The sequence below is a fragment of the Mastigoproctus giganteus genome, chromosome 9, assembly GCF_048544385.1.
Source record: "Mastigoproctus giganteus isolate SK-2022 chromosome 9, ASM4854438v1, whole genome shotgun sequence".
NCBI classification, from domain to species: domain Eukaryota; kingdom Metazoa; phylum Arthropoda; class Arachnida; order Uropygi; family Thelyphonidae; genus Mastigoproctus; species Mastigoproctus giganteus.
In genome coordinates this window covers 124,641,192-124,663,444 of record NC_143583.1, presented here as the reverse complement: position 1 = coordinate 124,663,444, position 22,253 = coordinate 124,641,192, and the positions used below count along the sequence as shown (strand labels likewise).

General features: G+C 38.7%; 1 protein-coding gene across 2 annotated transcripts in view; it reads left to right on the top strand.

Annotated features, from left to right (window-relative positions):
• LOC150080704 (circadian locomoter output cycles protein kaput-like) overlaps positions 1-22,253 on the top strand; it is a 320,717-nt gene that overhangs the window by 266,337 nt on the left and 32,127 nt on the right. For both annotated transcript variants that reach the window (XM_090381907.1, XM_090381906.1), the window contains one exon: positions 12,104-12,210. In XM_090381907.1, coding sequence (XP_090238033.1) covers positions 12,104-12,210 — 107 coding nt within the window. The remainder of the gene's footprint in view (positions 1-12,103; positions 12,211-22,253) is intronic.

Genomic DNA, 22,253 nt, shown 5'->3' with positions numbered 1-22,253 from the left:
GTATTTCCTGAAAATTATAGTCTACAGAAGTTCAAGTCCAATGTCAACGAATATCTTCTTTCGTCTTCTCAACCTCCGACACAAGCATGGTACTAAGTACTATAGGTTATAATACCTCTCCTGTTTGGGGTTTACATTAAAAAAAAAAAAAAAAATTTAAACCCCACTACAACAACATGCGAGAAATGCTCCATTGGATAAGAGACCATCACCAAGTTGTGAGCTGAGGTGCCTAGAAGAGCCATTCACTTTGACCGTGTACTTAAAAGGGTTGTTTGTGAGAAAACACAATTTCAAACGTAATATCAAAAGCCTTAGCATCTCGACCAGCTGTGTCTGTGTGACTAGAAAACTTAAGCCGGCTGGAGTTGTGAACATTAAAATCACCTCACTGTTAGAAAAGTTGGACTGGAGAAAGTCAACTTTCAAAGAGAGGAGGTTAAAGATTTCCAAATGATTAGTTGAACTGGAACAATGATAGAGGCAACAGATGAATTTGACACTATGTGGTAGAGAGATTTTAAGCCACAGAAGATAAAAAAGAGGAGATTCCAAATTACTGTCCCTGACAGGGAATATCTGAATAGACATATGCACAAGTATCACCTTTGAAGTAAAAGGAATCATACAGCAAATAATTCGAACAACTGAGATGAGCAATGATTGAATCGACCAATAACTGAGATTCTGTCAGAAAAAGTACATGGGGTTTGGAGACTGTAAGTGGAAATGGACATCATTGAGATTAGAACATAGAAATGAGGAAGTGTTTGGAAAGTTTAGATCTTTGCACAGATAAATTTGCTCTATTAGTTCTACAATTCATGGTGTATTCAGTAGGAAGATAAGGCGCCTTTTTTTACATTTAGCTTCAGCAATTTATCTTCCACTTTTTCTCAATTATTACAAAATAATTTAGGTCCCTGTCAGAATTTGATGCACTTCTATTTCTGGTATCCCCATTCCAAAACAATTCCTCTTTTGTGAATGTAGGTTCAAAATACCTATTCAGTTTGTCAGCAACCTGAGCTGGATCATCAACAGGATAGCGATTCATATATAATGTACCAATGTGTGATTCATTCACTCCTTTCTAGATAATTTTACTTAAGTAAAGAAGTCTTTGTTGCTTATCTTTGCCAGAGATTTCTCATAATCTATTTTAGCTTGCCTAACCGCCTTTGTGGCTTGACTGCAAACTAGTTTATATCTACTCTAGGTTTCTTAATCACCTGATAATTTATATGCATCCCATGCATTTTTCTTCTCTGCCACATATCTCATCAATTTATCTGCCATTCATTTCGATCTACGCCTTGAACAGTATCTCTTAGTTGGTATACAAAGCCTGTTAGCATTCTGTGATAACATCCCTGAATGCTTTCTATATGTAATTTGCAGTTGGTGACTGCATCTGTTTTCCCACTACACTGAAGTTAAAATCTGTCTCGGATGAATGTAGGTACCTTTACAAAAGTAATAGTCCTTGCCAGTGGTTACATCTTTAGGTAAATCCCACATCAGTACACTGTGATCGCTCCCACTTAGTGGTTTTTTTTATCTGCATATTCTAAATGCATGAAAGGTCACTGCTGATAATCATATCAAGAGTATTGCTTTCACTTATTGCCTCTCTAACATGCTGGTCTAAAAAACAGTTATCCCAGAAATTCACAAAAGTCTTGCTACTGTGTGATTGACCAACCCACAAGGTCTAGTCAGTATTTGGAATGCCAGTAGGTATTTGATTGTTGAAACAAATTTTCATCTGTTGTGGAAGTAGGTAGTTTGAATAAATTCATGGAAGAACTAGATAAACTATTAGATAAACAGGTGATGTTGGCAGTTACTAGTAAAGTCCCCCATTACAAAACACTCTGATTTACTGGCCTACTTTATGTCTTTACAATGTTCATTATACTCATATACACAGTCATTAGGCTTATAACACAATACTACTCTCATTTTTATTTTCCCTATCTTTTACGTCACATCTGGCTGACTCAGCTTTGCACTAGCCATCCATGTACACTGGATGACTAGTACCTTAGATTTTATGTGCTTCTTAATCAAGAGTATAATCCCCCCCCCTTCTCCCACATTACCTGCCCCGCCACGAGCAGTGCGGCCCCGGGTGCCAAGCAATTGACTGAGCGATTTCTCTTTGTGCTTTCACTGCAACTTTTTGATAGGTGAATTCTGCGTTCTCTTTTACGTTCCTCTCGTTGAGAAATCCTTTTATTTAGTAGTTCTTTTATCAAAAGTACTGGTAGAGAGCAAGGAAGGAAAGTAACCTTTCTTTATTTTTCATATTTAATAGACTAACTCCTACTAATTTCGCTTGGTCACTCCAGGCACTGCTCCTGCCTCCTCGTGACAGGGCCGGTAACCTTGGCAGAAAAGTTCATCTGCCAGAGGCTAAAAGGAGCTAAGATGGAACAAAATATGTTTCCTTCTTTAGAACCGACAAGCAGTCGGCTAGACACAGAACACGAACATGACTCTTCACAAGCAAAGAGGTTAAAAACGATTTCCTCTGCGACCGAGTTTCCTGCATTTTTAATAATGCATTCATTATCAGAACAGCCTCTTAGTAAGCTATCCCCCTTTCTAATCCAAAAACACTTGGAAAGTATTGCAGGGTCTCCCAAGATGGTTAAGAAATTGCAATCAGGGGACTTACTAGTAGAAACTGTCAACTGCAGGCATTCTGAAAAACTCATGAAAGTGACAAACTTTGTTAAAATTCCAGTAAACGTAACTCCCCATGCAACCCTAAATACATCTAAGGGTGTTATATCTAGTTGAGACCTTTTGAATGTGACAGAAGAAGAAATTAAAGAAGAGCTAAATGAACAAAATGTAATTGCTGTCAAAAGAATTATGACTAAAAGGGACAATATTTCACATCCACCAGAAATATCATTCTCACCTTTAACAGTCCAAATCTACCCTCATCAGGTAAAAGCAGGATATCTAAATTGTCGCATTCGTCCTTATATTCCTAATCTGTTGAGATGCTATAAATGCCGAAAGTATGGCCACTCTCAGACGGCATGCAGAGGGAACTCAGCTTGTCCCAACTGTGGATCTTCTGATCACAGTCAAAATGATTGTTCGGCAAAAGAAATGACTTGTCCTAATTGCAAGGGTAACCATCCTGCTTACTCTAAAACATGTGAGAAGTGGAAAATGGAGAAAAAAATTGTAAAATATAAAGTCAAAAACAAAGTTAGTTATCAGGAAGCAAGAAAATTAATTGCACCCATTATACCTAACAGTACATATGCCAGTATTGCAAAAAAATATCAAACAATACCACACAAACTGATGTTACTGTTCCATCCAACACATCAATCTCCGACTGGGCTCAAGCTGTCCTTTCTCAGCAGCAGTCCAATATCCTGAAGCACTCAGACCAAGCAAGTAATACGCCTCTTACAATTCCAGCAAAATCTCCTCATTTGCCAGTGATTGCTACTACTCCAAATAACGATAGTACGACTTCAAAAAAGATTATTCAGGACACATCGATGGATCAAGAGTACTCATCCAAACAGGAAGATCCGATTCTTGAAACATTTGCAGAAGAAGAAGAAGATATGGACACAGGTCGCCCCACCTTTCCAAAAATTAATAAACCAGAACGCCACAAGACAGCCACGTCAGGTACAGCTTCTTCTAAACTCAAATAATGCCTTACATTTTACAGTGGAATTGTAGAGGGTTTCGATGCAACATCGACAACATTGAGTACTTAATTAGACGCTACTCTCCAGTGGATTTCTGTCTGCAGGAAACCTATTTAACTGCTCAAATTTCTGTTTCTATAAAAAACTACTCAATCTATCGTAGAGATTGGAATACATCCAACTTTGCTCGTGGTGGTGTAGCTATTTTGATTAACTCAAAGATCCCTGCTAGCCAAATCATTCTTCAAACCCAAATTAAAGCCGTTGCTGTACGTCTGATTACTCAGATTGCGTTTACGCTAGTCTCAGTCTATCTCCCACCAAACAATACCTACTCTTATAAAGATATCGAAGAACTTTTAATACAGCTACCCTCTCCAATCTGCTTGCTAGGGGATTTCAATGGCCACCACCCTTTATGGGGATCCTCTAAATTAGATAGACAGGGCCGACTGATTGAAACTCTACTAGATAAACAGAACCTTACCATTCTTAATAGTGGTACACACACCCACATACAGTTACCTACTGGACAGACTTCTGCAATTGACCTCTCGATTTGTTCTCCTTATTCAGTGGTCCGCTATGGATGATCCAATGGGAAGTGACCATTTTCCAATTGTCTGTAACCTGCTCACTACACAATCACCATTAGACCAACCCTGCAGAAAATTTCCATTTTCTGCAGGGTTGCAGAATGGGCCAAATTTCAATCAGCAATCATTCTGGACAAAGAAACTATTCAGCTACAACCTATAGATAAAGTAACTGATTATATCACATCCTGTCTTTTAGTTGCAGCAAAATACTCAATTCCATTATCAAACCCCCCAACCCGAAGGCACTTCAACTACTGGTGGAATGAAGAGTGCACGAAAGCAAAGAAGGAAAAAAATAAAGCATTCAATATATTCCTCGATTTCCAACAACAGCTAATTTAATTAGCTACAAGAAGCTAAGAGCAAAAGCGCAGTTCATTCAAAGGCAAGCCAAGAAAGATTCTTGGACTCGGTTTCTGGGAAGTTTCCAAACATCCCTTCCCCAATTCTTTCATACAATGGGCAAGAACTCTCCGGTCCTCTAGATATAGCGAATGCCTTGGGTAAAACCTTTGCCGAAGTCTCTGCTGCATCAAATTACACTCCGAAATTCCAAAAAATTAAGACCTCCACCGAACAGAGGCCCATCAACTTTAGAACCTCACTATCACTTCCGTATAATCAGCCTCTTGAATATTGTGAACTTTTACAAGCCATCAGAACAACACGAAACAGTGCAGGTGGGCCATATGGCATATATTATGTCATGCTGCAGCACCTCGATGAGCAAAACTTACAAATGCTGCTAGTCTTCTTTAACCGGATCTTCCTGGAAAATATTTATCCAACCTCCTGGCACCATGCTACAGTTTTTCCCTTTTTGAGACCTGGAAAAGATCCTTCCAGTCCTAATAGTTACAGGCCAATCTCTCTGTCAAGTTGCCTTGGTAAAATTCTTGAAAAAATGATCCACAGTCGACTCAGCTGGATCATTGAAACTGAACAACTACTGAGTAATTGTTAACATGGCTTTCGCAAAAATAGGTCCTCTCTAGATCTGATGATCAAGGACGAATCTGAAATTCGCAATGCCTTTGTGAAAAATGAAAACCTTGTCATGGTCTCCATTGATATCGAAAAGGTATTCGATACTACCTGGCGGTATGGCATTCTCAGTGACCTACATAATCTTGGTCTACGAGGCAACCTGCCTATATTCATTAGGAACTTCCTCCAGATCCGTTCTTTCCAGGTTCGATACCAAAACTCCCTTCCTTCTACATTCTTGCAGGAAGGAGTACCTCAGGGGTCGGTTTTGAGTGCAACCCTATTTGCCCTTAGAATTGATTCCATTTCAAAAGAACTTCCAAATACTGTAGAAGCCTATCTTTATACTGACGATCTCACCATTTCTTGCCATTCTCAGAGCATGAGATCTATTGAACGGCAATTGCAAATGTCCCTCAATAAAATTCAAAAATGGGCTGATTTCAATGGATATCGGCTTTCCCATCAGAAAACAGTTGCGATCCACTTTTGCAATCAACGTAAATTACATATAGACCCTGAACTTCGCATGTCAAATTCCACCATCCTGATTGCCAACAATATTAGATTCTTGGGATTAATATTAGACAGCAAGTTAAATTTCTTTAAGTACATTAAAGTAATACGTACTACCTGTCTGAAAAAGCTGAACATGCTAAGAGTTCTATCTGCCCAGTCTTGGGGAGCAGATTGTACAACTCTGCTGCTCTTATTTAGAGCACTGATTAGATCTCGGTTGGATTATGGTGCCCCAGTTTATGATTCTACCTGAAAGAGTGTATTGCGCTGGCTCGATCCTGTACAACAGAATGCACTGAGGATTGCTCTTGGTGCTTATAGAATGTCACCAACCTATAGTCTATATATTGAAGCCCATGAGCTCCCTCTGTACCTCCGCAGAAAAATGTTACTACTTAAATATGCAGTCAGAATACGAAACTGTTCTCCGCACCCCATCCAACCATATCACAATCTCTATAGAAATAAACCCAATAAAATATGACCAGCAGGCCTACGGCTCCTTGAAATAGCACAAAATTGGAATGTTCCTCTCTTCTGTGCTAGAGAAAGAATTATTTTCACCCACCGTGGGTTCCATTTCCTCAACCAGCCTGCGATAATTATTTTCTCCAATGGGGAAAGAATTTTTTACCGACTCTGAATGTGCAACAACTCCATGCTAGCCATATTCAAAACTATTTTGACTTCTTACCGATATATACTGATGGTTCCAAATCTCATTCAAATGTTGGAGCAGCAGCAGTGTTTCCCTCTGCTATCATATCAGCCTCTCTTCCACCCGAGTATAGCAGCTTTTCAGCAGAATTATATGCAATACAATTAGCTCTAGAAAATTTGACTCTTCACCCATCTGCAAAATATTTAATTTACACCGACTCTCTCAGCTCAATTAGAGCAATGCAGAATCTCTCTCATAAGGATTACCCTGTTTTAAATCAAATCAAGTATTTGCTGTTGAAAATTGAAGATCATCAGCAACGAGTGAACCTTTGCTGGATTCCAGCACATTCAGGCATCAAGGGGAACGAGTTGGCTGATATTTCTGCTAAAAATCCGTCAACACTAGACTTAACCTCTGTTTTTATTCCAGTTTCAGATTATAATATTATAATTCAAACAGCATACCATGCACGATGGATAGAGCTATGGCATAAACAAACAAATAACAAACTTTTCCAGTTGAAACAGGACCCAAAATTTTGGCACTCATGCATTCAGACAGTTCGGCAAGAAGAAGTGGTACTCGCACGGATTAGAATAGGACATACTCATCTAACTCACCTCCATCTACTCACAGGTGATGATCCTCCTCATTGTTCACAGTGCTCTGAGCATCTAACAGTCAAACATATTTTGATTGACTGTCCACATTATCAACAACATTGAACTTCAATATTTAATTCTCTGGCTAATCTCCGAGAACGGATAACATTAAATGATATCATTGGTGAAAATGCCAATATTAATGAACTTTTCTGTTATTTGAAACAAATAGGAATGTATGAACGACTATGATTAGTTTCTCGCCTGAAATGAGATTGAACTGTCTTTACATTAATTATTTATTTATTTTTATCTTTTCAACATTCCTATGAATAGGCGTAATATAGCCAAAGCAGCTTGTGCGCCATTAAACAACCATACCACACACACACGAGCAGTGCCATTAGAATATTGATATCAACAGCTCTGGTTCATACTATCTAGTTGCAGTATTTACACTGCTGATCTCCATGCAACAAAAATGACTATCGAACACATCAACAACAGGTCTAATGAAGAGATAATAATCTATACTGATTCCTTGAGTGCAGTAACTTCTTTTCAACATAAATGCCCAAACTCCCATCCTATTCTGAAAGAAATCAGATCACAGTTAATTAATCTCACAGAATATAATGCAGAGGTAAGGTTCAGCTGGAATCCAGGAAAATGAGAAAGCATATCAAGCAACAAAAAGTCCAGTCAACCCCCTTGTCTTCACTTGCCTCGATTCCTTATATGGACGGCAAACTCATCATAAAACATTTATGTATTGACCAATCGGCATCAGTATGACAGCAACAGACCCATAATAAACTCTTCCAAATAAAGATAGCCACAATACTGGAAATCTAGTTCACGATTAAACAGACGAGAAGAGGTTGTTCTTGCAAGGATTCACGCATTGTACATTCTTATCTCACCCACCTCCACTTGTTGACAGGTGATGAACCTCCTTACTGCTGTCATTGTCCCATCCTACTTACAATGAAACATGTCCTTCTCAAGCGTCTCCACAACCATGCTGCTCGATTAACAAATTTTAAATCAGCTATAATCCAAAACAATTCATTAGAGATGAAGCATATTTTCAGTGATGATTCAAATCTGTCTGACTCATTTAATTTTTTAAAACAAATTAATTTATATGAACTTATGTACCACATGACTAGAAAAAAGGAAATAAATAAATTTCATATGCAGAATTACTGTGACAGGCACAATTTGGCCTTAGTTGCCCTTGTGTGAATAAACTCCTGTCAAAACTAACCAATCATTGAACATGACTGCAAAGGCAACAGTCTGGGAACTTTATTGCCACACCACATATGAGATTATACCATATGATCCCACAAATTAATTTATCAAATACTATTCTATTTGTCAACCCAAGAATCTTAAAATTTCTGAAGGACTGTGACAAGTAGATGCTACTAATTACCTCATAGGAACTCCAGATTTTTTGATAATTTTTTTAATTTTCACTTATACTTGCTTTTGGAAAAAGAATGGGGACCAGCTTTTTATGAAACTTCTGATTTTCTGTTGATTTTGAGAGATCTAAAGATAATGATGAACATCATAAGTGAGATCGAATCTTCCTTACATTTCGAGGGAATACAGCTCTAAAACGGTGTTCACAGGCCGGCCGCTAGTTAGTACACCGGACTGAACCTATTGGTAACTCTTTAGGAGGCTTCTGGATCAGCTAGTGTATAATCTTGCTACCTCTACTCAGCTAGATAGTGACTGAATTGTTTTGTTTTGTTTTGTTATTTGGTTTTTAGGAGCATTAACAACTAAGGCCATATTGCTCCGGGATATGCAATGGTCATTCCCTGACCTTTCCGCATCCTCCGTATTTGGTGGTGACAGGCTCGAACCCCGGTCTAATCAAGAAGCTTGTGCAATGCACTGCTGCTCCTTCCCACCTGGCTAAGGAGGCGCCATAGTGACTGGAGGGAGTCCGAGTAGTGTGTATGTGGAGGGGGACATTGTCGAGGCCATGTTATGTCAAGGATCTCGGTATATTCTTACCTTATGTATGCCATATCCAAAAATTTAATTACTTCATACATAATGTCCCCCCTCCACTTTTTCTTACTATTCAATACACCATGAATTGTTGTCAAACTTATAGGGTAAGCTTATCTGTGACGAGATCTAAATCTCCCGAACACTTCCTAGTTCATTTCACAAATATACGTGGTCTCAATTCTAATCTCAGCGATGTCCATTTCCACTTGCAGTCTGTCAAACCCCATGTACTTTTTCTGACAGAATCTCAATTATCAGTTGATTCAACTACTGGTTATCTCAGTTGCCCAAATTATTCACTGTATGATTCCTTTCGCCTCAAAGGTGGTACTTATTCATATGTCCGTTCCGATATTCCCTGTCAGAGACTTTTGTAATTTCGAATCTCCTCTTTTCGATCTTCTCTGGCTTAAAATCTCTCTACCTCATTGTGTCAAATTCATCTGTTGTCTCTACCATTCTCCCAACTCCATTAATCACTTGGAGCTCTTTGACTTTCTCCTGTTCAACTTTCCTAACAGTGAGGTAATTTTCCTTGGTGATTTTAATTTTCACAACTCCAGCTGGCTTCCGTTTTCTAGTCACACCAACCCAGCTGGTCAAGATGCTGTGGCTTTTACAATTACTAATGACCTTGCACAGATTGTTCATTTTTTCTCACAAACAATGCTATGTACACGGTTGAAGTGAGTGGTCCTTTAGGCACCTCAGATCACAACTTGGTGATTGTCTCTTCTCCAGTGGAGCCTTTACCTTATGGCTGTTCCCAACCTCATATTGTTTGGCATTACAAGAATGCAAAATGGGGGTACATGCGAGATTTATTTTCTTTTTTTCCATTGGTCAGATTACTGTTTCAAAACTTCTGATGTCAACGTTTTCTCAGATTGTGTCAATGAAATTATTCTTGTAGAAATGGAATCCTTTATTCCACACTAAACTTTAAAATCGCGTCCTTAATCTAAACCTTGGTTTTCCAATAAATGTGCTATGGCTGTTCAAGAGAAGAACGTTGCATATTGTAATTGGCTTGTTTCCAATTCTTCCGTTTTATTTTCTGCTTACACCAGAGCTTGCAAAAATTGTAAAGCAGTTATTAATCAGTCCAAACTAGAAAACTTGCTTCTTGCCCTATTGATAGCCGAGCATTCTGCTCTCTTGCCAAACTATTGGCCGCAACTTTTGCTCATCTCTGCTCCCACCTCTGTCAAAACCAGATGGTTCTGTTGTCACTTCAGTCAAGGATAAAGCTGACCTGCTAGCATCCCATTTTTCTTCTAACTCATGTATTAATGATCTTGGTAAAACACCTCCCACAATTCCCAACATACTCCATTCAATGCCTCCTGTGGTCTTCCATCAAAAGGATGTCAGAACGATTTTGATGAATCTTGATGCTAAGAAAGCTCCAGGTCCTGATGGTATTTCTCCACTTGCTCTCAAAACCTGTGCTCCTGTATTAACTCCTGTTCTTTGCCCCCTTTTTTAACTTTCTTTTTCCAAAGGTGTTTTTCCTTCTGCTTGGAAATTTGCTCATATCCAGCCAGTTCCTAAAAAGGATGACAAATCCCTCCCATCCAATTATCGTCCCAATTGCAATCACTTCTACTCTTCCTAAAGTAATGGAGAAATCAATGAACCGCCAACTCTTAAACTGATTAGAAAACTTCTGCCTGATCAAAGATCACCAGTGTGGATTCTGTCAGTGTCGATCCACTGGCTTATGTTACCATTTATGGACAAATTCAATGGAAACGTTCGGTGAAACACAAGCAGTTGCTCTTGACATCCCAAAGGCTTTCGATCGTGTTTGGCATAAAGGTCTTCTAAACAAGATTCCATCTTACGGTTTGCCAACTGTTTTTTGTAATTGGTTATTCAGTTTTCTCTCTCTGATAGCTCACTGAGGGTGATGGTAGATGGCTCTCTGTCTTCTAACTTCTCCACTAATGCTGGTGTCCCCCAAGGTTCAGTTCTTTCCTTGGTTTTCTCTTTTGCCAAGAGCAAAAGAGAAAACCAAGTTTTTTAGATGCAGAAATTACCTTTCTTACAAAACAGCCGTTCACTCTGTACAAATTGAAAATCTATCTTACCATGGAATATTGTTCCCACATCTGGGACGTTGCCGTCAAAACGTCTCTCAGGCTTCTAGATTCCATTCAGAAGAGGGCAGTTAGGTTAATTAATGACTGCTCTCTAACAGAGTCTCTCCACTCACTGTCTCATAGATCTACTGTTTCTGCTGCATGCCTTATCTACAGATACTTCCATGGGCACTGTTCTTCTGAATTGGTTTCTATAATTCCCGCTGTCTCTTTCAAAACAGTCCAAATACATGGCGTCACCAGCCAACATCCATTTACTGTTTTCTAACTTCAAACTCACAGAACCAACTTTTCATCTTCCTCGTTTATTCATTCAACTGCCATTTTCTGGAACAATTTTCCTTCATACATATTTCCTGAAAATTACAGTCTACAGAAGTTCAAGTCTAATGTCAACAAATATCTTCTTTCGTTTTCTCAACTTCCAACCCAAGCATGGTGCTAAGTACTATAGTTTCTAATATCTCTGTTGTTTGGGGTTTTCATAAAAAAAAAAAAAAAAAAGAATATAATTTTGTTATATATGTTAGTGTGTAAATTAGATGTATGATATATATAGTTCTTTTTCAATAATGCAAAATAGGCTTTATAAATCTAGCTCTAAATTCTCCTGAATCAATATTTTCTTGTGATATTTCTACCATGAAACCTAACTAGTTCCTAATGATGAAATTATTTTGTATAGTGAAAAATACCTGGTAATGTTTTATGGAGATATATAGTTTTTACCTTGTATAAGTCATATTAAAGTAGAAAATATTGTAAAATGTTCGAAATCTAGTTCATTGATCCATTAACCATTAAAGATTTAACATAATCTTTAATTTAACCTTTTTTTTTTCCAAGAAAAATTTCATGTCTGCTGTTGAAGTATTTTATATGTTTTTGCATATTTCAGGATATCCACCATAACTGGGCATTTATCTCATGAAGTCCGTGGTATGTCTGCATATCATTTCATACTAAATGACGATATCCCTGCCACTCTTTTTGCTCACAAGCTCAGTAAGTTTTGCATAGTACTAAGCGAAATATTACTATTCATTATGTGTGAAGTAATTTATGCATTTTTATAATTTGTATCAAATTCTACATAGAATTTTTGATTCTAGCAGAAAGATTTCCTTGTAGGTGTTATCTTTTTTTGCTAAATGCAAACAAGAAAAAAAATATAACTTCATATGGAATGTAAGAACCCCTATCCTTTTTACTATCCTAAAAGACTGAATTCTTTTTATTTAGTTTTAGTGCTCTCATAAGTAGGTAACATTCAGTTATTGACGTTATTAATAACTGAATGATGGTAACATTCAGTTATTGATTGAGTAGAAGTATTAGTGACAAATAACATACACACACACACTTCACCCATCCTTACCCTCTAGGAATTTGTCTAGTTCTTCCTTGGATTTATTCAAACCATCAACTTAGACAACAACAGATAGAGACCTGCTCCAACAATCAACCGCTTGCTGGCTGAAGGCAAACTTCGGCACATCTATCCTGCAAACATCCATCCATCCATTCAAGACCTTAAACATCTCAATCAGATCACCTTGCAGGTGCCTGATATCCAGAGCTACTATTTGCAGAACTAAAGCATTTCTAGGTAAGAGCACCCTTTTATTCCCTTCACCAATCCGGTTGCCTTTCTCTGCACCTGTTCCAACAGATCTACGTCCTTCCTAAAGTGAGGCCTCCAGACCATACTGAAGCTGCATCTAGGGTACACATTACTCTAGATATAGCTTAAGCATGGCATTGTACAAAAGAATAATCACCTCTGTATTCCTACTAGCAAAGTTTCTGTATATCATTGACAAAACCTATGAGCTATTCTAGCAGTGTGTCTGCACTGCTCAGAGAATTTCATATCTGACTGCATAATTACCCCCAAGGTATTTTCATTTTCTACTACCCTGACTGTAGTTCACACAGTTGATAAGTTACTCTGAGATTACTCCTACCCATATGCAGTAGCTTGCATTTGTCAATGTTAAACTTCAGTTGCCATTTCTCAGCCCATTGACCCAGTTTTCTTAGATCCTGTTGCAGTAGCTCACCCTGATTATTGTCATTAACCACCCAGCCAACCTTTGTATTATCTGCAAACTTAGGCAGATATTAAGTCTGATACACCTTCATCAATATCATTACAAAATACAAAAAACAACAATGGGCCCAGCACACAACGTTGAGAGCCTCTACTGATAACGTTAGTCCACAAAGAGCAGTTCCCATTGATAACCACTCTGTCTTCTACTTAACCATCCCTTTAATGGATGGTTAAACTTGCCCATAATGCCACATTGCTCTAGTTTATACAGAAGTCTTTTATGTGCAACAGTATCAAAAGCTTTCCTGAAATCCAAGTATATGTTATCAAAATTATTTTTTGCATCCAGTTCCTTGGTCACTGCAATTATAGTAACCTATCAGATTGGTTAGACAAGACCACCCATTAAAAAATCCATGCTGTGACTTCAGTATAATTGCATTCCTGTCCAGATGGTCTTGCATTACTTCTTTAACCAGTGACACAATTATTTTCCATGGAACAGATGTTAAGCTTACAGGTCTTAATTACTCATGTCACCTTTTGATCCTCCTTTGTGAATTGGGGATACATTTGCACATCTCCAGTCCATAGAAATCTCCCCTGAAACCAAGAATGCACTCATAAATATGGCCAAAGGCTAGCTTTTTTCCTTTGCTGCCTCTTTTAATGATTGGATAGAATCTATCTATCCTGGGTGCCTTTTTTATGTTCAACAGTTTCTTTTCCGCTTTCGTTTCAGTTATTATAAAGTAATTTATTTTCCCATTGGAGTTTGATAAACTTTTGGCATCCCTCCTGTAAAGAATTCCTCATATGTGAATATAGATGCAAAATATCTATTCAGTTTGTCATCAACCTGAGTGGGATTGTGAACAGTTAACCCATTTACATCAAGTGGCCCAATGTGATTCAACATCTTCCTTCTACTGATATAAGCATAGAAGTCTTTGCTGCATTTCTTGGAATTCTTTACCAGAGACCCCTCATAATCTACTTTAGCTTACCTAACCTCCTCTGCAACTTGATTACAGACTAATTTATATCTACCATAGGCTTTCTATATCACCTGATAATTTTTATGCATCCCAGCACTTTACTTCTCAGTAACATGTCTCAGTAGTCCATCTGACATCCATTTAGGTCTGAGCCTTGAACAGTATTTCTTCATTGGTATGAAATGTCTAGTAGCTGCTGATTACTTCTGTGAATGCTTCCCATTTAGAATTTGCTGTTGGTCCCACTGCATAGAATTTAAAAACTGTCTGAGACCACTGTTAGTTATCCTTATGAAAGCAAAAGTCTTTCCCTACCCTTGACGTAATTATGTCTTTAATTAAATTCCACATTAGTACACTGTGATCACTGCCACCCAGTGGGTCCTTTACGTGCAGATTCTTAATGCATGAAGAATCACAGCTGATAACCAGATAAAGAGTATTGCTTCATCTTGTGCCTCTCTAAGTTGCTGCTGTAGAAAACAGTTATCCAAGAAATCTACAAAAGTCTTGCTAGTGACTAACCCAGAAATTCCAGTCAACTTCTGGAAAGTTAAAATTTCCCCATATAAGACATTCTGATTTACTGGTCCACTCTATTTCTTTGTATAGCTGTTTGGTGTACTCATACTCAGTTGCCATGTTTCAAGCTACTTTGAAATAAACAGCAGTCCCTAGAGAGGGAAGGTGTATTTCATTGAAGGTAGTTTAATATTTAATATATAGCAATTCATTGAACTAAAGGTGAATAATGTTTTGAAAAAAGATGCAACATGGTTGTTTGTAATGAATTAATTAAATGTCAATAGCACTATCAATAATTAAGTCACGTGGCTTGTTACAAGCCAGTTTTATTATGTAAAACATTTAGCATTAAGTTGCACTCCCACATGATTGAAACTGCTTAATAATTGGCAGTTTCTGGATTCCATGTTGAAACCTTTTCAGGATTCAGTATAGAATTCAGAGTTATAATTGGTTTAATTAGTATTATTCACATTTCATTCACTATTATGACTACCTAAGATAAAACTAGAACCACTTAAAAATACTTTTTCTTTTCCTCCAAGTCAACTAGAAGTTAATAGGTGTCATTATATTATATTTTTAAACTATATTATGGTCAGTTTTAATGCTTATGGAATGAGAAGCCAAGTTTCAGCTGCTTAATGTTAATCTATTAGTCTGTGTATCCCCCCCTCAACCCCCAAATAGCTGTCCGTTTTAAATTACACTACGGGTCCCAAATGTACGCATCAGTCAACAAGAAACAGCGTACTATGATGGCTAGATCCAATTCATCATCAAGCCATCCACGTTACTACTGGAGCTTTCAGAACATCTCCTGTCCAGAGTTTATACGTCGAAGCAGGTGAAACGCCTCTGTAGCTGCGACGAAAGCAGTTGTCTCTAAAATATACTTTTAAGCTGAAATCCCTACCAGACAACCCTATGTGGACATGCATTTTTGAGCCACTATGGGAAACTCTACAACACCCATCACACTGCCAACTGTCCCTTTGGTATCTGGGTCCAAGAGCTGCTCAGAGAGTTGAACATCATGGTAAAAAATGTTGCTGAATCACCAAAACAACGACTTCCACCCTGGCATTCTCGCATTCCATCATGCGATTTCTGTATCAAAAATTGGAGCAAGGCCACCACGCCATCTTCTGTTTACCACCAACTCTATACAGCTCACAGAGCCGAATACTCTGATTTCTTGCCTGTTTTCACTGATGGCTTGAAGTTAGAGTTATCTGTCGGATCTGCTGCCATTTTTCCAGATAGTACTATATCTGGAAAGATTCCCAAGAATGCAGTATATATACAGCTGAGTTGTATGCTATGGAGTTAGCCTTGGGCCATATTGAAACTCACAATTACCAAAGGTGCATGGTGTATACTGACTCATTAAGTATACTACAGGCTTTATCAGGGATTAGATACAGTCCTTACTCATTCTTGACCCGTATCCTGCAGCGGTTACATTCTCTTTTTGAGCATTCCTTTGACATCCATTTCTGCTGGATCCCAAGCCACATTGGGATCAAGGGTAATGAATTGGCTGACACTGACACCACAGCCCCACAACAACGGCAGCCTGTTTGTCCCTTATACAGACTATAGGCAACTAATACACTCTGCATTACTCTCCCAATGGCAACAATCTTGGCATGAGCAAGTCATATCAGATAAAGCCTATTATCCAACATTGGCAGTCGACTCTGCACAGGAACCGTAGAGAGAAAGTTGTTCTAGCTCGCCTCCACATAGGACATAGTCATCTTAAGCATGCATTCTTGCTTATGTATTTTAACATTTTTAGCCATCTGACTGAGCCTTATACACTCAATCAGATTTTATCTGACAATGAAAATGTGTCAGCTGTTTTTAGGTTTTTAAAATCAATAAATCTTCTTGCTTGTATTTAAATATATTTTTATATTAGTTTACCTCGTACATATTGACATAGCGACCTAAGTAGATCTGCAGATAAATGAACCACTGGGTGGCAGTGATCACAGTGTGCTGAAGTGGGATTTACTCAAGGAGGTAACTACCATCGGAGGTAAAAGGAAGGGTTTTTGCTTTCGTAAAGGCGACTATGATGGTCTGAGACAGTATTTAAATTCTATACAGTGGGACCAACTGATGATGTTACCAACAGCAAATTCAAAATGGGAAGCATTCAAGGAGGTAACTACCATCAGAGGTAAAGGGAAGGGTTTTTGCTTTCGTAAAGGCGACTATGATGGTCTGAGACAGTATTTAAATTCTATACAGTGGGACCAACTGATGATGTTACCAACAGCAAATTCAAAATGGGAAGCATTCAAGGAACTAATCTTGGAAGCTACCAGGCTTTACATACCAACCAAGAAATATTGTTCAAGGTTCAGGCCTAAATGGTTGTCAGATGAACTAATGGAACTAATGAGACATATGGCAGAGAAGAAAAATGCATGGGATACATACAAATTAATGGGTGACGTGGAAGCCTATGATAGATATAAGTTGGTCTGTAACGAAGTCACAAAGAAGATTAGGCAGGCAAAGGCAGATTATGAGAAATCCTTGGCAAAGGATGCAAAGAAAAACAGAAAAGAGTTCTTTACCTATTTAAACTCAAGAAGGAAAGGGATGAATCAGAGTGGTCCACTGGATGTTGATGGTTCAACAGTTGAGGATCCAGCTCAGGTGGCTAACAATCTAAACGAGTATTTTGCATCTACGTTCACACATGAGGAGTTATTCAGGAAGGGGAATGTCGTAGGTGAAGTAAACATTGGCAGTGAGCTAGATGATTTTCTAATAACTGAGAGGAAAGTGGAGGAGAAATTGTTGAGGATAAACATAAAAAAGGCACCTGGGGTGGATGGGATCTATCCAGTTATATTAAAGGAGGCAGCAAAGGAAGTAAGCAAACCCCTAGCCATAATTATGAGAGCTTCATTGGACTCAGGGGAGGTACCCATGGACTGGAGATGTGCAAATGTAACCCCAATTCACAAAGGAGGATCAAAGGCTGACACAAGTAATTATAGACCTGTTAGTTTAACTTCGGTTCCAGGAAAATTAATGGAGGCACTGGTTAAAGAAGCACTGCAGGATCATCTGAACAAGAATTCAGTTATAGCTCAGACACAGCATGGGTTTGTTAAGGGCAGGTCTTGTCTGACCAATTTGATTGGATACTATGATGTAGTCACAAAAGAACTGGATGCAGGGAATAACTTTGATATTATATATTTGGATCTTAGAAAGGCTTTTGATACTGTTGCGCATGGAAGACTGCTGCACAAATTGGAGAAGTGTGGCATTCGAGGCAAATTGCTGCTATGGATAAAGGGATGGTTGAGTGGCAGAAGACAGAGAGTGGTAATCAATGGACACTGCTCAACGTGGACTAATGTTATTAGTGGAGTTCCTCAGGGTTCAGTGTTGGGTCCATTGTTGTTTTCTGTATTTATAAATGATATTGATGATGGTGTATCAGGCTTAATGTCCAAGTTTGCAGACGATACAAAGGTTGGCAGGGTTGTTAAGGACACTACTGATACTATGCTGCTGCAACAGGATCTGGAAAGGTTGAGCAGATGGGCTGAGAGGTGGCAAATGAAGTTTAACATTGACAAATGTAAAATACTACATATGGGAAACAGTAACCCCAGATCAACGTATCAACTCTGTGGTACTACGCTGACAGTGGTAGAGAATGAAAAGGACCTGGGGGTAATTGTGCAGGCAGATATGAAGTTCTCTGAGCAGTGCAGACGAGCTGCAAGAGTAGCTCATGGTGTCTTGTCAATGATATACAGGAATTTTTCTAGCAGGGACAGGGATGTGATTATTCCCTTGTATAAGTCATTGGTCAGGCCACACCTTGAGTACTGTATACAGGTCTGGAGGCCTCATTTCAAGAAGGATGTAGAGCTGCTGGAACGAGTACAGAGAAGGGCAACAAGATTAATGAATGGAATAAAGGGTTGCTCTTACGAAGAAAGGCTTAAGTTTTGCAAATTACAGAGCCTGGAGACTAGGCATCGCCGAGGTGATCTGATAGAGGTATACAAGGCTTTGAATGGCTTGAGCATGCTCAATGCCAATGGGATTCTTCCTCTTGCTCAGAATAATCACCTGAGAGGGCATAAATTCAAATTGAGGAAGGACGGATGTCGGATAGATGTGCGGAAATTCGCCTTTAGCCAGCGGGCAGTTGGTTTGTGGAATAGACTTCCATCGCTTGTTGTTGAAGTTGATAGCCTAAACAAATTTAAGGCTCAGCTGGACAGGTATTTTGAACGAATTGAGGGGTGAAATGGGAGTAGTGGTTGTTTTTTTTTTTTGGCTGATGCTGAATAAGCTTGCTTTCTTGCATCATATGCCTCTACTAATGCTAATGCTAAGTAATTACGTCACTACAATTTTTACTGTTATCTAGTATGGGATGTGGTTTTGGTGCATTATAGCCATAGTTGCTGATGCGCCAATAAAATCCAAACAAACCAAACCCCCCAAATAGCTAGCAGTTTTCCAACCCATCTAGCACTGCCTCATTGACCATAATATGCTTGTTCATATAGTACTAGATGTCACATGATCATGTATTATGTCACTACAAGAGTATGCATTCACAGGCCAATTTGAGGGAGAATAGCTACTTCCTCTGCCTAGAAAACAGTGCATAAAAAAAGAAGCCTTAAATGACATAAGTAAAATCGATGAGAAAGTTCTTTAAAGCATCAAGTAGATAGATTTAATATATTATAAGTACAGAAAATGTAGAGAATAAAATAAAACAGTGTGTGCAAATAAAAGAAATATAGATAAAATAATGTGAAGTAATAACCTTTTTATATGGTTTTATTACTTGCCTTATTTTATCTTATTTTGTGTACAATAATTTTCTACTTATGTTGCTAGTTTTATTTTTCATAACTATTTTATTTTTTAGCATTTTGCACTTTATCCTAAAAGAAAGAAATTTTCAAATCTCAAGTCTATAGGAACAACCCCAGAATCTAAGGATGCTCTTTATAATTATGGCTGAAGGTTTGTTTACTTCTTTTGCTGCCTTTCTTAATATAACACTGAACAACAAATTTTGGGTCATATCTTGTTACGGGCATGAAAGTAAATTTATTTTATAGATTTTGAGGTGCTAAACACGGAAATAGTGCTTAAAATGGCAGATTGGCTCTTGTTTTTGAAAAAAGTAGTTTTTTATTTATATGGCAGTAAGATGTAGCTACGAACATACCTGTATCAAACGCAGAACCTTTTCGCCTTTCATTTGTATTCAGCTTCCGGAGCATCCCTTTTCACCATCCATTTGCTTTTGTATCTTTGTTCCATCACTGCAGTGTCTTGATGGAAATGCTTACCAAGCTGACGGCACCACAGTTTGGCAAGAAGAAATCCAGGTGTGAGTGCAAGAAATGCATCTTCAATAACATGTTTCACCCCTGTTTTTTGTAAGAAGTAATGAGATCCTTCACAAGCTGCCTGTAGTTGCCAGCTTTAATATTTCTTAGAAAACCAGTCAAAACATTTTGAAAGGCTTTCCGCACTGATTTCTCGCTATTACTAGTGACACATTCGAATTGTTCGTCTTTAAAGAGTTGCCTTAATTGTGGATCAATGAAAATGCCTGCCTTAATCTTCTCTGTATAGGCACCCAGTGGTATAGCACTTCCTCTGGTGGGTATTTGGTATGTTGAGGGTCTAGTGGCTCCTGGGATTTCTCCCATCTTTGTGGTGTTCTCTGTATCGAGTGACAGTACCCTGTCAAGCCAGAGACTTAAAAGTGTGTGGATTGTGTATGGTGTAGTCTATTGTGCCCATTGTTCATCTGGCTTACTGGCCCTCAGGCCCCTGACATTTTCCATACTGCACCACGGTATGAGAAATGCCAGGTGTTACCAGTAAGGATCAGTACTCTGGCAGGTCCTGCCACCTACTTTCCTGAGATTTCAGTGGCTAGAACCTAAAAAAAAAAAAAATTCGCTTTAATAGCTGTTGATGCTTTTGTTTGGTCATAGATATTTGCTTTAAGAGTGAGAAGGTATTGTATGCTGAATGAGTTTTATTTTTGGCTGAAAAGGGTCAGGCAAGCAGTATTGGTGTAGTTGGCATGTGGGGCTGTGTGCTGTGAAGGTAGACAGATTTGGGTGAGGAGGAGGAAGGCTGGAGGGTAGAAGAAGAAGAAAGGGAGTGATAGAGAAGGTGGTCTCTAAATGGGAGAGAACCCTCCTCAGCTTTTCTTTATAGTCGTTTGCAGCTAACAATAAAATACATTCTCACCGAATGTCCCCAAAATGCCAAAATCGGAAAATCAAGTTTTAGCTCCCTATCCAACTTACAGGAACCGTTCACCTTGTTACATATTGTTGGCAATGAAGCAAATTTCCAGAAACTGTTTAATTATTTGAAACACATAAATCTGTATAATAGATTGTGATCATAATGAAGCAAATGATGAACAGGCACAATATGGCCCAAGGCCCTTGTGCCAAAAAAAAAAACCCATATACAATAACAACAGTATCCCCTGTATGTCTTGTTCTGTTTCAGTTTGAATGATCATGCCAACATTTCTTGTTTTCCTGATGGATCTTATTTTTGTGTGTTTAAAGTCGTCCTTCAGATTGTCCATGATGGTCTGTTTAACTGCTTCACTAGACATGTGTTTCCGGTGCTGCTGGTTTCAAAACCGCCAGGTGGGGGTCTGCTTAGCAGGGTTTTCTTCTGCACTGTTTTGGGACATCCTGTACTGGTATTCACACTTGTGGTATTTATGTTGTTCCTCGGTGCTTGCAAGTATGTAGGAAAGTGCTGTGGCATTTGGAGGACCTCTAGCTTGGCTTGGGCAATCTCCTTTTCAAATTTTCTGGACTAATATTGTCTCCATCTTCATCGAGATGGAGACAATATTACATTACCGCCAGGTCTCACAGGGTGCCCTGTGAGATGGGGGAAACCCCTGGTGCCCCGCAATTTGTCCGGGGGTTTCTCCCCAATGTTGTCGCCTGTGTCACAGTTTGTTCAGCAAGATCCTTATTCTCGCTTTTGGAGCAAGTCTCTCTCTCTTTCCGTTTTTGGTGCCACATATTTTTTGTGTTTTCTTTTGGTTGTAGTGGAGCCAGATTGCACAAAGTCAATGTCTTCACTTTCTATAATCTCAGGGTTTTCATTGTTTGCCATCTTTGGCTGCAATGCACCCCAGAGAAACATACCAACTGTGTGGTACTACACTTAAGGTGGTAGAAAATGAAAAAGACCTGGGAGTAATTGTGCAGTCAGATATGCAGTTTTCTGAGCAATGCAGACAGGCTGCCAGGGCAGGTCATGGGGTTTTGTCAATGATATATAGGAATTTTGCTAGCAGGGAAAAGGAGGTGATTATCCCTCTGTATAAGGCAATGGTCAGGCCACGCCTTGAGTACTGCATACAGGTCTGGAGGCCTCATTTTAGGAAGGATGTAGATTTA